General features: G+C 52.2%; 1 protein-coding gene across 1 annotated transcript; it reads right to left on the reverse strand.

The window, feature by feature from the left end:
- Positions 1–910: 910 nt before the first annotated feature.
- Lgals3bp (galectin 3 binding protein) lies at positions 911–10249 on the reverse strand. The gene is made up of 6 exons (NM_139096.2): positions 10115–10249; positions 8334–8406; positions 6418–6609; positions 6158–6289; positions 4667–4919; positions 911–2277 (listed from the first exon to the last, which is right to left on the reverse strand). The coding sequence occupies exons 2-6, from the start codon at positions 8383–8385 to the stop codon at positions 1182–1184; spliced, it is 1725 nt and encodes a 574-aa protein (NP_620796.2). The 5' UTR covers positions 8386–8406; positions 10115–10249; the 3' UTR covers positions 911–1181.
- Between the last annotated feature and the right edge of the window lie 7474 nt (positions 10250–17723).

Consider the following 17723-nt stretch of genomic DNA (forward strand, 5'->3'; position numbering starts at 1 on the left):
ACACACACTCACTCACTTCTTGTTGGCCATAAAGGAGATGGGGAGGGGCAACTTGCTGACTATGGGGTCATGAGATTGTGTGGCTGCCTAGATTGCCTGGCATATGTTACCCTTGGGATTCCTTAACCCAAAGGGTGGGTCCTATGGAGCCAGGTAGGGGGGAACATATATAGTTATGGGTTCCTGGAAAATCTGGCTGAATTAGAAAGCTCTACTTGGAGTTGAGCCCCTGAAGGCCTCTCCTGTACTGGGCAAACTTAGGTATATACACAAAGACACAGACACACAGACACACAGACACACAGACACACATTCTTGTTGGCCATTAAAGGAGATGGGGAGGGGCATCCACTGCTCGGGACTAAAAGGTGACACTCCCAAGGGATGTCCCCACAGCGAGTCACCCAGCACCTAGCTCTCTCTTCTGCCTGATTTCTATCCTCACTGTCTTCTGCTGCTGTGAGTGACTGAATATCTACTGATGTATCTAGAGTCTCTCCACGTATCCGTTCTTAGAGATACTGGACTTTGTCTTTGTCCCCCTGCCCTGGTGCCGGTTCAAGGGCTTCTGGAGGAACAGCTGGTTGCCACGCCTCTACCTTCTCCCTCCACATGCCCTCCGATCTCTTCCTGCTGCTCTTTAGCCTCAGAGTCCAAGCCCGGCAGCCCCTTCTCGGAGATGCCCGTTCTCAGTCGGATCAGACCTGTACTCACCAGCTCAATATCCCTGGTTGCACCCCACTCGGTTCCTCCGTGGTGGTCCTGGGCCAGGGCTGGGATGTTTGCTTGTTACTGTCAGTCTCCCTGATGGGCTCACAATCTTACTCCCTGTCCCCCAGAACCCAGCTCACCTGCCCTCCAAATACTGGAGGGAGCCAAGGATACCCACCCATCAACAAACAAACGTTGTGAGAAGCACGTGCCACTTTAATGATTTCAGATTAGTGACTGTGACTGATGGGGAATCCCACAGGACCTCCTTGTGCCTACAATTGGGGGCCCTGAGACTCTCAGATCTGGAGTGAGTACTGGCTGAAACCTTCTAGTACATTTTAAAGCTCATGGAGACAGTGGAAGCTAAGGGAAATCTGGTGGCAGGCTGCTGGAGGTTCCTACAGAGAGGCTGGAGGCCAAGGAGGGAACACAGGAATGTCTGAGTCCCCACCGCTGAGATGTACCATCTACTCCGTGTCAGTGGAGTTGGTGAGGTAGAAGGGGCGGATGACCACGCGGAAGCTGCTGAAGGCCCCTGAGGCACAGGGAAAGAGGGAGGGGGTCTTGGAACTATTGGTCTCCTGGGTACCTGGAATAGGGGCCTTAGAGCCTATAAAAGTGGTGACATCTACCACACTGTAGCCTCCACAGAGGATCAGCGCTTTGTTCTCGTAGCCGATAGTTGGATCGGAGTAACTGGATGTGGTGAGGCCCAGTACAGGGAGCTCGTCAGAGGTACACGAGAAGCCATAGTTCCAGCAACTCTGGATGGTGGGGAGGTAGGTGGCTGACCAGGAGATCAGCTTGTCCTTGAAGAGGAAGCTGGGGTGTTGTGGGGTCTGGAAGTTCTGGTAGCTGCTGTAGCGGGATTGTGAGCCATAGTTGTATGTGTAGAACTGTCTGTATTTGTAGCTTTGTGTACTCCAGGCACCGGCCATCAGCAGGCTACTCCAGGTAGAAGAGGTGTAAAGCCGGGGTTTGTAGACATCCTCGGTGAGGTTCAGGCTTCTGTACTTGGCCAGCACTTTGAGAGGCACTGTGTGGAACTCCAGGGCCTCCATGGTCTTCCTCTGGAACAGGGCCTGGTGACCTTGGTACAAGGACAGGTTGAACTGTAGCTCAAACAGCTCCTGGGGCAGCATCATAGGAAAGCGGATCTGTTCCACCAGGCGCTCTACATCCCCGTGGGAGGCGCCGGTCGCTGTGCTCCACTGGTCCACTGCCTTCAGCAAATCCAGTTCACTGGACACAGCCAGCTCGCTCTTGGGGAGGAGAGCTTGGATCAAGGCATTGGGAACAGACAACCAGGCCTCGGCCTGTGTCAGAGGCTCGAAGTTCCAGGCCAGGAATTGCACACACAGATCTTCCAGCACAGAGTCCCCGGTGGCCTGCGCATACTCGTAAAGTTCCAGGGGCGTATGGAAAGTGGGGTCCTGGGGGAGGAGGGTGACAAAAAGCCGTCCACAGTAACCCTGGAGCTCTGTGGCTCCATAGGCGGAGGCCAGCTTGTGCAGACACTTGACAGAAGACATGCTGACCTCGATTCTTCGGGAGTAAAAGTACCTGAGGGAGGGAGGGAGGGAGGGAGGGAGGGAGTGAAGGAGGGAAGCCAGGTGTCTGGAGTCAGCCTGTGTTGTGTGCTTGGCCTGCTGCCACCTCAGGCATTGGGCATCGGTGGTCCTCAACCTCACACGGACTGGCAACAACTTTGGGATGTCAGGTGAGTAACTGTTGGCAAAGACACCTACAGCTGCTTTCTTCCTCGTGTGTGAACACCCTCACCTGAGGGGTTTCTGTCATCTCCTGGTCTCTCTGCTGTCACTATGAGCCTTAGTCAGCAGAGGTCTGGGCATGGGTCCCCTGCTGGGTTCCTGTGGTAACCTCTCTCCCTAAGTCAGGTGACAACCGTCTCCTCAGTCACCTTATTTCTGTTTCCCTGTTTCTATGAGCCACGTGGAGGGTCGGAGCCTACTGAGGCCACAGGGACCTCTCTTTGTGCCCAAGTGTTCAAACAGGTCTGAGGTCCCTGCCGTTGACTTCACGGCACCCCAGAGGCTGGGATGGCAACTCTCTCCTCTGGCCTGACCCACCCTACCCAAGTGGCAAGAGACCCTTCATGAAATCAGCTCATAGAGAGGGCATGGGATAGTAGGATGCCACCCCCAACCTCCCACTGCTGTTGAAAGAGGGAGGAGCAGGAAGAAGGGTTGGCACTAGCTTCTGATCTTCACCCCACTCCAGAGTGGACCCTTGGACCTCATGCCTCCCCTGTGTTGCTTGCCCAGTCTTAAGTTTCAGACATTAGCAACAAGTGGCTTGAGGGACAACTGGAGGGTGCATGCATGCATGCTTACGACTGCAGAGGGATGCTGAAGTGGGCTGAGGGGAGCGGGAGGGGAAAGGAGGGAGAGAGGGAGGGTGGGAGAGACACAGAGCACAGACCTCAGGCCACAGCTGGGGGCAGGGCACAGAGGTGTAGGAAGATGGATGGCATCTCCCCCACTCTATGGTGTCTTATACATTGACTTCACCAGCAGGACACTGGATCCCTGCCTGCTCTGAGCACTTAGGCTGGAAGGGAACAGTTTTAATCCAGGTTTAATTGCCAGTATTGTTCTCATAAATGTCATGTTCCTTTATAGAAAGCACCAAGCCGTAAGAGCGAAAGAGAATACTTCTAATAAATGTTCCGCTTTTAAACCACTGCTTTCAAAATGAAAGTCTGAGAAGTTCTGGGTTGGGGGATCAGAAACTTTTTTTTTTTCTTTTCTATTTTTCGGAGCTGGGGACCGAACCCAGGGCCTTGCACTTGCTAGGCAAGAGCTGTACCACTGAGCTAAATCCCCAACCCCGATCAGAAACTTCTTAAAACAGCGTGTGGTGATTTGGAGAGGATGTTTAGAGTCATATAGTGAAAAGGGCATGTATTTGCATGCATTGAATGTGGGTGAGAGTGCATGTGTGCACACCACTTTAGTGTGCATGGGATGTATGTGTGCACACCACTTCCGTGTGCGTGGGATGCTTGTGAGTGAGAACAGTGTGGTGGTTTGATCGAGTATGTTCCCGAAGGCTCAAATAGCTGAGTGTTTAGTCACTGGAGAGTGGGTCTGTTTGAGAGGATTAGAAGGATTAGGAAGTGTGGCCTTGTTGAAGGAAGTGTGTCACTGGGGGGTGGGCTTTGAGGTTTCAAAGCCCCAGTCTTTCTCTGCCTGTGGATCAGGATGTAAAGCTCTTGGCTACTGCTCTAGGACCTGCCTGTCTGCTGCCGTGCTCCCTGCCACGATGACAATGGACTCAAATTCTGAAGCTTAAGCAAGCCCTCAAATAAATACTTTCATTTGAAGAGTTGTCTTGGTCACGGTGTTACTTCATAGTGACAGAACAGTGACTACGACAAGAAGACACATAGGCACATGTAAAAGGAAGGGTCAGATGGATGCACATGTGTTTAAGCAAGTGCAGAAAACATATGGATTCATGATTGTGTGTGTGTGTGTGTGTGTGTGTGTGTGTGTGCATTCATGTGCATGCAGAAGTAGTAATTGAGTATTCAGATGTTTGAGTGTTCCATGCTCCCATGCAAGTATGGGAAACATTTGGATGCATAAGTGTGTGTGTGCATGTGGACGCTTGCATGTGTGCACATGCATGTGCATATGCATATATGGATGCAGAGGTAGTGATGTCTGACTGTTTCATGCTTCCATGAAAAGGCAGGGAACATTCAGATGTGTGCCCGTGTGATTCTGAAGATAGATGTGAGAATTTGTGACCCTTTGTCTGCAAGGGCAGACGTGTGCAGCATGAAGAAGTGCGCATGTGGCTGTGTGATATGTGAGTGTGTGGGACAGACCTGCTACCTTGTGGCTCCAACCTAGCATAGTGGGTGCTCTGGAGGTAAGGAGGAGCGTGCAGCCCAGGTACTCCCAGAGCTGAAAGCTTGGCTTACCTGAGGAAGTCTCTGACGACAGGCATGCACTCAGCGTCCACTCTCATGATGACACTGCTGCCCACCACTTGCCACAGGGCCTGGGCCTCGGGGTTGGTGCGCAGGATCAGTGTGTGGGCACAGAGGCTCAGGTCCCCATGTCCCTGCCCTGTCACCTGGATGAACAGGTCGCAGTCCTGCTGGCTGTCAAAGATCTGGCCCAGCGCATCTGGGAGCTCTCCAGAGAGGTCTAGGATGTGAATGCCCCTGGAATCTGGGATGGACAGAGGCTGTGTAAGGACATGGCCTTTGTGGATCATTTTCTCTGTGACTTTAAGTTCCATTAGACCCCCAGGAGTCAGGGTCCTCATCTGAACCAGACATCCTGGTACCTGCCTCTGCTCAGAGGGCTTGTGGGAAGATGCAGGATGGGACAGGCCTGAAGGGAGGCTGCAGATGCTTTCTGAACTGCACAAAACAGCAGCTGGCCCTGCTGTGCCCTGCTGTACTCAGAGGCTGGCTCCTTGTACCACACACTCAGGCACTTCCTCTAGAGGAGTCACCCACCCTGAGGCTGTGCCCATCCTTCGCAAGCCCCCAGTGACTGCAGAGGCCACCCCCCTATGCCCAGTGAAAAACCTGATAAGTTAGGGTCCCATTGCAATCCTACATTAAAACTTGAGGGTTCCCAGTCCCAAGGGGAACAAGTCCTGAAGGGTCTCTGGCATATCTCAGGGCATCCCCACCTTCCCCTGCCTCCCAGACCCTAATCCAGAACTGCATACCACACCGTGTGTTGCTCTATACGGGCGTGGCATTTGGAGTGCGTGGGCTGGCTCCTTGTGTCTCCTCACACCACAGCCCCAGTGCCCCCTAGCTTCTACCTCTGGTGTCCGTTTCATGCTGTTCCCCAGTCAGTGGGGCCTTCCACATGCCTACACAGCTTATTCACACTCATGAGGCTCCCCCAGTCTGAGATCCTCCACCTCAGATCAACCTGTACCCAAGCCTGTCTGACCTTGTGGGATTCAATACCCCCAGGCCTCAGTTCTCCAACTCAGGACAGAGAGGCATGTCCCAGGAACAAAACTGCCCTGCCCCCCCACCCCCACCCCCCAGGAGGAAGCCACAGACGGTAGCCAGGAAGCAACACTCCCACTGGGCCTCAGGCACTGGAGATGAAGACTTTTGATGGAGTCGGTTAGTGTCCTTGAACATAGCCACCGAGAATCACTTCAGCGCCATCACACACAACCTGTGCGGAGGGGTGCTGTGCAATGTGTCAGAGCAAGTAGTAGCCGTAAGACACCGGCCCTTAGAGAGCCAACCCTCCAGCACAGTGCCATTTGTACTTGGAATACAGTCCCTTGCCCGTAATCTAGCCCTGCTAGAGAAGCTTCTCTGGCGTTAAAGTAACACGGGGGGCTCTCTTGGAGGACGCGTGCTCCCAGCCACAACCACAGTGCCACTTGCAACTTTGTTTACACGGGGGTGGGGGGCAGGGCAGCTCACCGTTGGAGCAGACCACGCCCGCGTCCTTCTCATGCCCGCAGTGGCTCACCATCCAGCCCAGGGAGCTGCAATTGGCCAGTGACGACTCGTTCCCTGTGCATTCCACCTCATCCAGCATGATTGGTCCCTTTCCTGTGGGCACAAAAGGAAAGCCAGGAGCCGCTTGGAGTAGGAACCGGACCTTTGGCGGGGACTGGGGCTGCTCACTGGGGCGCGGGAGGGGATGCCTGAGGAGCACTACTCAGGGACCTCAGCCACACCTGGCCCGAAGGCGGCTCTGCTCAGTGCTTGAGTAGCATTCTCATAGCCCAGGGCCCGGCAGACGACGTGGGCATCCAAAAGGTTCCAGAGGTTGTCGCACACTGTCCCCCACCGGCCTCTGTAGAAGATCTCCACGCGGCCCTCACTGGCTGAGGCCCCATTAACCAGGCGCATGTCTCCATCCTTTGCACCTGTCAGGAGAGTGGAGATTAGCTGGGAGGAGGGCTAGCCTGGTCTGATGCCCACTCCCCGTGTACTCAATGCTCTGTGTGCTCTCTCGTTGAGCAAAGGTCACCCCAAACAGGGTGGAGTGGCCTTCTGGAGATGCCTTGAACCACTTCAAGGGGCCCTCCCCGCACGTGCATTCGTGTGTGTGTGTGTGTGTGTGTGTGTGTGTGTGTAAGGTTACCCACTGAAGGGCTGGAGAGATGGCTCAGTGGTTAAGAGCTCCGACTGCTCTTCCAGAGGTCCTGAGTTCAGTTTCCAGCAACCACATGGTGGCTCACAACCATTTGTAATGGGATCAGAAACCTTCTTCTGGTGTGTCTGAAGACAGCTACAGTGTACTCACATACATAAAAACAAATAAAAAAAATCTTTAAAAAAAAAGGGGGGGGGCTGGAGAGATGGCTCAGAGGTTAAGAGCACTGACTGCTCTTCCAGAGGTCCTGAGTTCAATCCCCAGCAACCACATGGTGGCTCACAACCATCTGTAATGGAATCTGATGCCCTCTGCTGGTGTGTCTGAAGACAGCTACAGAGTACTTATATATAGTAAATAAAGAAATAAATCTTTAAAAAAAAAAAGGGGGGGGGTTGGGGATTTAGCTCAGTGGTAGAGCGCTTGCCTAGGAAGCATAAGGCCCTGGGTTCGGTCCCCAGCTCCGAAAAAAAAGAACCAAAAAAAAAAAAAAAAAGTTACCCACTGAAGAAGAGTGAAAACTCTGATGAGCCCACAGAGGCCATGGTCTATCTAGCTCTCATCTCTGGGTCTTTTTCTCCAAGAGGACACCTTGGCTCTCAGCCTACTGAGTGAACTTGGGGGGGGGGGGAGAGGCTCTTTCCTGGCTCTCTGAAACGCTGGTATGAAGGGGAAGGTGGGTCCTGGGTTCCTAGACACAGGCAGAGAGCAGATTAACCTCGGCTTACGATGGGTGATGTCTTGACACCCCAGTGCCACCTGTCTCATGGCCTCTGGACTGTCCCCACTCAGCAACAGGACATTGCCATGCTGCCTGCTCCCTCCAAAGTGTGGGGACGAGGGAGCTGTGGTGTGGGGTCCCATTGTAAGAGAGGAGCGGGGTGCACAGCGCTGATATCCCAACTCGCACATACAGTTGCTACCTCATCCCTACAGTGTCTGCCTAGAGGGGACAACACTGGACTAGAGACAGTCTGCCCTCAGGCACAGGTAGCCAAGGGAGTCCTGCTCCCTGCTCTCTGGGACTCCCGTCTCTGTCCATGCCGGCTGGGTGCTTGAATTGGGGTCACCCATGCTAGAGCGAGATACTCAGCTGAGGGTCCAGGATGGGCAAGGCTTTCAGACCCATGGTGCAGTTTGTAAACTGTTCCACAGGGACTCTCTGGCATTCTAGCCTGTGACCTGAGAGCTCAAACTCCAGGACAACACAGGCTGCACTCTCCCTCCTTGGCCCACTGATGAGGTGAAAAAAGATTCCTTGGTCTCTTCTCCAACACCTGCATTTCGGGGAGGGGGCAGGGCCCATACAGGGCCACCATTCAGAATGACTGAGGATCCACATGGCAGAGAATCCTAAGACATGGTGTCTTACAGGATGCCACCTGGCTTTTCTGCAAAGATGGGGAGGGGGTGTGTGTGTGACCCACACAGAACAAGGCACCAAGGCGCACGGTCTTGACTTCTGTTTTGGACCTTTCGCTGAGCAGGACTCACCTTGAGTCCCTGGAACCAGCAAGAACACAGAGAGGAGCCACAGAAGAGCCATTGCCTGACCTGGAAGCCCAACCTGCAGCAGAAGGAACAACAAAGTTAGACTGGCCACAGCTCTCCGGAGGAGACTGGTAGTTCCATGGTCCCCTGTCAAGTTTGTGGAGGACAGGATGGTGTTGTGGGTGGTCCCTCTTCCGTAAGGCCCAGATGGCCATGAGATGACCCTTATGCAGGCCTCTCTCTCACATGCTCTATGGGACAACCTTCAGGACAGTAAGTCTCCCCAGATGAGGCAGGTGGGTTGAGGGCTCCTGGCAACGAGAACCCAGGAAATAGACAAGAGGCTATCCCTCAACGGTTGGTCTTATCTTCAGGCAGCAGCCCCCTTCGGGGTGTGCCCCAAAGGGACAAGATATGCCAGTCTGGGAGGGTGTTGTGGATGAGGTTGGAGCAGGGAACTCTCAGGAGGAAGTGACAGAGACAGTTGCAGAGGTCATGGCGTGATCTGGGGATGAGTGGGAGATGGGTCAGGGTCAACTGCCAAGGTGCTGACACACAGGGACTCAATACTAAGACTCTCTCGCCTGTCTGTAGAATGGGCCCCACCCAGGCACTTTCTCTCGGGCCCTGCATGAAGGGGGCTGACCTAGAGAGCAAAGTGCAGCAGCCCTGGTAGACTCATTCTAGTCCCGAGGGCAGTGAGGTCGGGGCTGGTAGTGGACGGTGCTGTAGAGCTCTGTCTCCTGGGCAGGAACTCAGCAACGAATCTCAAACTGTTTTGTTACTCAGACCAGGGGCCCAGAGACCAGCAGTAGAGGTTATCCCAGGATCAGTAGAAACACCAGGATTGTCCTCCACCCCAGACATTCTGTACCAGAGCAGCACGAGCAAGACCTCAGTGATCCAGGGCTCTTGTAGCCATCTTGGCAAGGGTGAAGATAGTCTAAGACAAACTCGTGCCCTTCCCTTCGGTTATCGTACTACTGAAGCAAGGACAGAACTGGAATTCCCCCTGGGAGTCTCATGCTGAAAGGAGAAAGCTGTTGCCTGGTGACAGCCGGAGGGGAAGCTTGTCTCCAGGAAATATCAGCCCAGTCTGGGATTTACAGCCCAGGCATAGGGCAGACCAGTTAGCTATACATTCCTCTATGTAAACCTCATGTTAATATCCCCTATAGACTCTGGGATGTTAATGGGGGAAGGCCACTGGACTCTTCTCAGTGTGGCTGGCGGAGTCTGGCTACCAGGGGAGCATTCTCACTATAGGCTCTGACCGCTGAACTCTATAACTCGATGATGGGTGGGAAGCTTGATCCTTAGTGCTGTGCACCCAGTCTTATCCCAAGGAGGTCTGGGTTCCGGGAAACCTGAGTCCCAGGCAAAGTGCCCTGGGTGCCCACCCCCTCCATTTACTATAAGCTGTGGTTATAGGGTTTGTCCATGCTGGGTCAGGAACTTTAGGCCTTGGGAACATTGCAGGGTATGTGGACATTTTTGTCCACTGGATGACAGGGGCTGTTTCTGCCTGACTCCTTTGTGTGGGAACTTGGGATGTGCCTGCCTATGCTGGCTCATTCAGTACCACTGTGTAGGTCTGTTTAGTCCTGGGTGAGAATCCACAGACCCAGGAGAAGGCCGAGGGATGAACTGTACCCCACTCACCCCTTCAGTTGTTCTTTCAGTGAACATCCTGCCTAACTGTTTAGAGGCTCTGCAGGTCTAGGTGTTCCTGTGTTCTGCGACCCCCCCCCCCAGAAATTATGCTGTGTAGAGCGGGGACTCACCTGGGAGCAAGAGACAGGTAGTCAGTCACCTGTCCAGGCAGCTGCTGCAGATGGTCCTGGAGCCTCCTTGCTGGCTGCAGCTCGAAGCTTTCTGTAGACTGTTCAGCTGAGAAAGGCCCCACCATGTGGTTTTCCTCAGCCTCTTCCCCGGAAATGCTTTATAAACCTAGTCTAGTTTCGATTTCCAGAAAACACATGACGGAGGCTGCCTCTGGGGTTGGCTGCAGACAAGGCTAATAGCCCTCTGCTTGCTGCTCTGCAGGGAGGATGGCAAGCACCCAAGTGCCCTGTGCTGAGCTGATAAAACAACAATGTTGCGGCTGAACAGATACATGTCCAGGCTGGCCAGGCAGGCACCCTGGGAGGGCAGCTTGGAAGGGGATGGAACAGATATATCCCCTTGCTGGCCTGGTAAGCACAGTGGGGGGCAACTTGTCCAGGCTGGCCAGGCAGGCACCCCGGTGGATGGTGAGAAGATGCTGCAAATGGGCCGGGGAGCAGAGGCTCAGGTCACACAGTGTCTGTGAACATGGATGTGGGCTGCACAATCCTTTCCTGGATCTGGGGAGGCTGGCTGTGCTCACTGCACAAACCTTCCGTGCTCAGAGCATGCTCGGAGGGAAGGTATGTGGGCCACAGAGTGGTCCTGAGGGATGGGAATCGAGATAGAAAACAGGAAGCAGGGCTAGGAGCTAGGGGTGGCTTGCTGGTTAAGAGCATTGCCTACTCTCTCGGGGGATCTGAGTTCAATTCCTGGCACCCATGTTGGTTGGCTTGGAACAGGCTTTAAGTGAACTCCATGGGATCAGACTTTGTAGGCACACACATACACCCAAGTGTGCTCATGCATGCACACACGCAGTGCACATACGTTTAAAATTTAAATCTTAAGAGGTTTCTTTAATACCTGTGGTGGCAAACACCTTCAACTGGGAGGCAGAGGTAGGTGGATCTTTGATAGTTAGAAACTAGTCTGGTTTGCGTTGTAAGTTCTAGGTTAGTCAGAGCTACGCAAAGAAAGCCTGCCTCGAAGGAAGAAAAGGAGAAAAACAAACAAACAAAAAACCCAAAACAACAACAACAACAACAAAACTAACAACAACAGAGATGGTAACCTGCAGCCAGCCAATCTTGACACTGTGAGTTTGATCCCTGGAACTCACTGCAGGAGAAAACTGACTCCTGTAAGCTGTCTTCTGATCTCTGTATGTCTACCATAGCCTGTATGTGCATGCACGTGGACACACACAGTAAATAAATGTGAAAAATTATATAAAATTCAAAGAGGACTGGGAGGTTGCTCAGTGGTTAGGAACACTTGTTCTTCTTGCAAAGAACCCAGGTTCCCTTAGGAACTCCCACATGGTTGCACACAATCACCATAACTCCAGTTCTAAGGGATACAACGCCCTCTCCTGATCTCCATGGTCACCAGGCACATATGTGGTGCACACACATCCATGCAGACAAAACTTCCAAATATATAAAATACATTAAAATTAACCTTATGATAGGTTTATACAGTGACCTAAATCCCAACAGCTCCCTGTGGCTCCCCCAGCTGCCAGCCCCATAAGGTTTACTACCTCAAGACACTCAACTCTTGAATGCTATTCAAAACGTCCGACACAAATGACCCAGGAGGCAAAGTCAGGTGACTTCAAATTGGTATAAAATCACCCTGTTCCTTTCTGATGTATGGTTCAGGAATTTACCTGCTGTGTTTCTGTCCTTGGTGTCTACTTTTTTTTTTTTTAAGGATTCATTTATTTTATGTGTGTGAGCATTTTGCCTGCAGGCAAACACACCATGTACATGTGTGCCATACACCTGTGCGTATGGTGGCCAGGGTATCAGGTTTCCTGGAGTTGGAGTTACAGACGGTTGTGAGCCGCCATGTGGGTGCTGGGAATTATACCTGGCTTCTGTGCAAGGAGTATTCCTTATCAGTTGAGCCATCTCTCCAGCACCACCTCCCAAGTGTCCTTTATTAAAACTTCTACATCAATTCTGGTCTGGCAAATCCTTTTATCCTGTGCTTTGAGCTCTTTGTCCCAGGTATGACACCAGGGAGGGAGGCCCCGAGGTCCTCTAAACCCAGATAGTAACTTGTGAGTGGATACACTGGGGTTCCATACACACCTGACTCGATAATGCGATCTCCCTCCCAATGGCCCCAGGGACCCTTTAGGGTTCAGACCACCACAGGCTCTGCCTGGCTTACACCCATTCCCCTTCCTCCACAAAGACAGACAGACAAACAAACAAACAAACAAACAAACAAACAAACAAAAAAGCAAAAGACCGGGTCTTGGTTTCTACTCGGGGAGTCCTCAGTCAGTGCAGCTCAACCTGGGCTGGCCATCTGGTGTTCAAAAGGCCCAGGGAGTTCTGGGGTAAAGCCCTTTTGGGTTCAGCAAAAGGCTTTTGGCCTCAGAGTTCAGGGGTTGGACACTCAAGGACTGGCTCCCTTGGATGTGAAGTTTCCATTGGCTATGGGGTCATTCAGTCCTGGGAAAACCACGCAGAGAGCTACAGGCAGGGATCAGCCTGACTCTGCAGATGTCCAAGCTTGTTGAACCGGGGGCTAACTTGTGGCTTCTGTCACCTTTGGCTGAGAGTGTGAGAGGGAGAGTGGAGGTGTACCCTGGAGAAGAGAAGTGGGGGGGACAGTCAGCCTACCTGGACTGCCTGCCTGGTGGCTCCAGGAATCAACAAGTCTCTTTGGTGCCTCCATCCTGGGGCAGGCCCATTAATCACCTGGAGCCCGGGACCTAGGCTTCTCCTGGGGGAAAGGATGCCAAGTTACAGAGGCTGTCACAGGGTGTGTAGTCTGTGGCAGGCCCAGTTGCTCTATGGTTCTCGGCCTTCCTAATGCTGTGACCCTTTAATACAGTTCTTCATGTGGTGGTGACCCCCACCATAAATAATCTCATGGCTACTTCTTCACTGTAATTCTGCTACTGTTGGGAATGGCAGTGCAAGGATCTGATGTGCAACCTCAAAGGGGTCATGACCCACAGGTTGGGATCTGTGATGGTTTGTTTGTATAAGCTCGGCCCAGAGAGTGGCACTATTAGAAGGTGTGGCCCTGTTGGAGTGGGTGTGTCACTGTGGGCATGAGATTTAAGACCCTCATCCTAGCTGCCTGTAGGTCAGTCTTCTCCTGGCAGCCTTCGGATGGAGATGTAGAACTCTCAGCTCCTCCTGCACCATGCCTGCCTGGATGCTGCCATGCTCCCACCTTGATGATAATGGACTGAACCTCTGAACCTGTAAGTCAGCCCCAATTAAATGTTGTCCTTACCAGAGCCTCCTTAGTCATGGTGTCTGTTCACAGCAGTAAAACCAAAATTAAGAAAGAAGTTGGTACCAGGGACTGAAGCATTGCTGTGATTGGCCTGACCATGCTGGGTTTTTGTTTGTTTGTTTGTTTGTTTGTTTTTAAGAATGTGTATTTGGAAGGGTTGGGGATTTAGCTCAGTGGTAAAGCGCTTGCCTAGCAAATGCAAGGCCCTGGGTTCGGTCCCCAGCTCCGAAAAATAGAAAAAAAAAAAAAAAAGAATGTGTATTTGGGGGCTTTGGATTTGGAAAGCAGTGGAATGCTTTAAGTGGAGCTTAATGGGCTAACCTAGTAAGAATATGGAAGACTTTGTTGCTGGGAGTAATTTGAACCGTGCAGACCTGGCTCAAGAGGTTTCAGAAGGGGGCTGGAGTGATGGCTCAGTGGTTAAGAGCACTGACTGCTCTTCCAGAGGACCTGAGTTCAATTCCCAGCAACCACAAGGTGGCTCACAACCATCTGTAATGGATTCTGGTGTATCTGAAGACAACTACAGTGTACTCATATACATTATATAAATAAAATATTAAAAAAAAGAGGTTTCAGAAGAGAAGAATTTTAATATGTGGCCTAGAAACTGTTCTTGTGATATCTGGGTGAAGAATCTGGGTGCTTTTTGCCCTCATAAGAAGAGTCTATCTGAGGCTAAGGTGAAGAGATTTATATTAATTACATCGATGAAGGAAAAAAGCCCAGCAGAGACTTTGTTCTCTGGTTCAGTCTCATACTTTTTTTGGGGGGGTTCTTTTTTTTTTTTTCCGGAGCTGGGGACTGAACCCAGGGCCTTGCGCTTCCTAGGCAAGCGCTCTACCACTGAGCTAAATCCCCAACCCCTGGTTCAGTCTCATAAAGAGAATTTTGAACAGGCATAGCAAGCTTAGAAAGGAGAAGTATAAGATATATGGTATTGAAGGGGCACCAGGAAGTGAAATGTAGCTGAATCCTGTGTTCAAGGACATTAAATTGAATTAAGGGAGTAGTGACCTTGGGGCAAGGTCCTACCCAACTAAATTTAGGTTCATTCAGGTGTGGCTAGGTCCAGGTGAGGTAGTACAAGCCTTTAATGCCAAAAGATAAAGCCAAGCAGATCTTTGAGTTCAAGGCCAGCCTGTGACAGAGCAAGTTCTAGGTAAAGAAAAACTTCCATCCAGGCTTGGTGGACCACACCTTTAATCCCAGTGCTTAAGAGACAGGCATGCGGATCCCTGAGTTGCAAGTCAAAGGAGCAAGTTTCAGGTCAGCCAAGCTTAGGCAGTGAAGGAGTTGGAGAACAGACAGCTGGCGATAATACAATAGAACAAGGGAACCATGTTCCAGGTCCTGTAAACAGAATTCAGCAGCTTCAGCCATGTCGCTCTGACTTTAGAGGCCAGCATAGAAGGCACTACTGGGACGATTGATGCTGGTCAGCTGGATCTAAGAAATTAGTGGTGACTACGAAGAGACCAGCAGCACTGAGGAAGTGTTTTCTGAGAGCACAAAGAAGCTGTGCTCCAGAGATAGACAAGGTTGTACCTCCTGCTGCAGCTGTACTTGGTAATGTGTAAGCGTCACTTAGGTTTTGAGGGCATGAAGGGGTCATGAAGAGCAGCTGAGGCTTGACACTGTGAGAGGCCATGGAAGGTCATTGGTGAAAATATAGTCTCAGTTCAGTTGATGGCCCAGGACTGAAGGGGTCATGCAAAGGGTCTGAGTCTTGGCACCAAGAAGAGAACCCATGAGAGGAAGACCCCAGGGTATTGGAGATGCCGGTACCATGGGATGATCACCAAGAACAGCAGCAGCGGTGGAGTGGATCAACCTGAGCTTAGAGTGCTACAGAGGGCAGAGCTGGAGAAGTGACACCAGCCCTTTGGAGAGCCCAGAAGATCATGTGTGGATCTCAGACATTGGATCAAGAAGCTGTAACCTGAAGTTGCCTTGGAGGCCCCTGTAGGGTTATTGGTCCCTAGTCCATCCGCTCCGGTGGACAGGCACAGGGCTCATCCACTCAGGGAGGCAGGACTTGGGAAGTTGACTGTGCTTACACCAAGCTGTCGACCGGTGGGTGTCTGGCTGTGGGAAGCCTCAGGACACCGCTCCGGGGGTGGGGAACCACAGTCTGAGGCATGGGACCCAGCTGGAGCTGGCTCGGGGATCCCCTGGCCTGCAAGGAGTCCAGGGCCATCAAGTTCTCAGGCTCTTGGGCTGGAAGCCTCAGAAGAGCAGAGAATGGAGTGGGGGACCCTCAGACTGGATATGGCCCAGGGCTGAGGGGGAAAAAAGAGGATGCTCTGGCTGGTCCATGGGGAAGAGTCTTTGGCTTGATGAGTGTAGGCTGAAGGCTTGGTGGTGGTGCCTGGGAGTGTAGAGAGGCCTTCTACGGGAGATTAGATGGCAGCTCTGTAGGTGAAGGCCATCTCTGTGTGTGGCTCTGGTGAATCCCGATGAGAAGAGACAGTTTATTGCTTTAAGACATTTATTGTCTTGGCAGAAAGTGGATGAGTAAAACCATACCCCACTTCTCAGAACCTCATTATAATGGGGATCTGTCTTGAGCCTACAAGACATTTAGTTACTTCCTCTTCCTTTGGTGGGGCTTGCGGTGTTGTCCTTACGTGACTGATGGCCCTAAGTCTACGGAGGGCAGTGGCTAGTGATGGAGGGCTGTGGCTAGTGATGGAGGGCTGTGGTTAGTGATGGGCCTGGTTTCCCAGGAGTCAGGGGAAACACCTACCATCCCTTCAGGGTCATGGGGGTTTCCAGTCTTGGCTCAACAAACCAGGCTGCCTTTCACAGGCCCCAAGACATTTGAGATGCTAGAGCCATGGGCTATTTGCTGAAGAAAGTTACTATCAGGGGGTGGAACCAGCCCAAGAGAGAGATGTTTGTTGCTCTCAACAAAGATGAAAAGGGAGTTGAAGAACTTTCAGCTCCCCCTGCACCATGCCTGCCTGGATGCTGCCATGTTCCCACCTTGACGATAATGGGCTGAACCTCTGAACCTGTAAGCCAGCCGCAATTAAATGTCGTCCTTATAAGAGTTGCCTTGGTCATGGAGTCTGTTCACAGCAGTGAAATCCTGACTAAGACAAGAAACGCTCTTCTATGTCTATTCCAAAGCCAACAGACGGGTGGTCAATGGGCCCAGACATTGTGACACGGGGGACTTCCCTCCAGCCACTTGGTGATACATGTGATACATCTGGAGACTTCTGAGGGGAAGAAGGCAGGTTCCACTTCAGTTACCCAGGACAAGGCATGATGGCCTGGCCATCTTGTCCCCTCCCCCACCCCACCCCCAATCTGTGCTTACCTTTAACCACAAGGGTCTGAGGGTTACAAAGACCTTTCCAGGGAAATGTCCTGAAGAGGTCTGGGTCACGGTGACCTATAGCAGACCCCAAGTTCCAACCCAACACTGTGCACAGCAAATCACAGACCCTCAGTGCCAAGGCAGCTGTGGACTAAGACCCCAGCAGAATAGCAGCATCGGAAAGAAGTGTCCAGCTGGGTGGTGGCCATGCCTTTAACCGCAGTACTTGGGAAGCAGAAGCAGGCGGATCTCTGTGAGTTTGAGACCAGCCTGGTCTACAGAGCGAGTTCTAGGACAGCCAGGGCTACACAGAGAGATTCTGTCTCAAAACCTAAATAAGTGTCTAGTTCCCAGAAGACATGGGGCTGCCCTCCTGTCACCTCGTCTCTTTCGCTCTGCACCTTGGCTTCCTATGCCCAGCCTCAGAAGCCAGGTCCGTTCCCCATTTCTGGCCACAGAACACATCCCTGCTGCAGCCCTGAGCAGTGGTTGGGGATGATCTACCCTCTGCATAGAAACTAGGCGGAGAAGACGCAGGGAGACATCTGCATCCTTCCTCTTGCCTACAGAGAAGTGAGGCGATGGATCACAAGAAGAAACTGAATTTCCCAGGAGCTCTCACATCTGACAAGGGAACAGCTGAGAGGCCTGGTGCCAGCCATGGGAGACACTCGAAGGATCCCACATGGTCTGACTTGTCAGACTACCTGCTGAACAGTCCAGGAGCCAGGACCAGGCACAGTGCTGGGTCAGCAGTGGGCGGGACCACACCTTGACCATGTGGTGTGTGCGCATGCGTGCATACATGTGGTATAGGGTGTGTGCGTGTGAGAGAAAGCATGCACAGATGCCACAGGGATCATATGAAGGTGACCAGCTTCTGGGTCATCAGTTCCCTCCTCCGCCATGGTTCTACGATCACTCAGTCTGTCAGGCTCGTTAGTGAAGTCTGGGCCTTTTCCATGTCCCAC

Source organism: Rattus norvegicus, chromosome 10, assembly GCF_036323735.1.
Source record: "Rattus norvegicus strain BN/NHsdMcwi chromosome 10, GRCr8, whole genome shotgun sequence".
In the NCBI taxonomy this organism is placed as follows: Eukaryota; Metazoa; Chordata; class Mammalia; order Rodentia; family Muridae; genus Rattus; species Rattus norvegicus.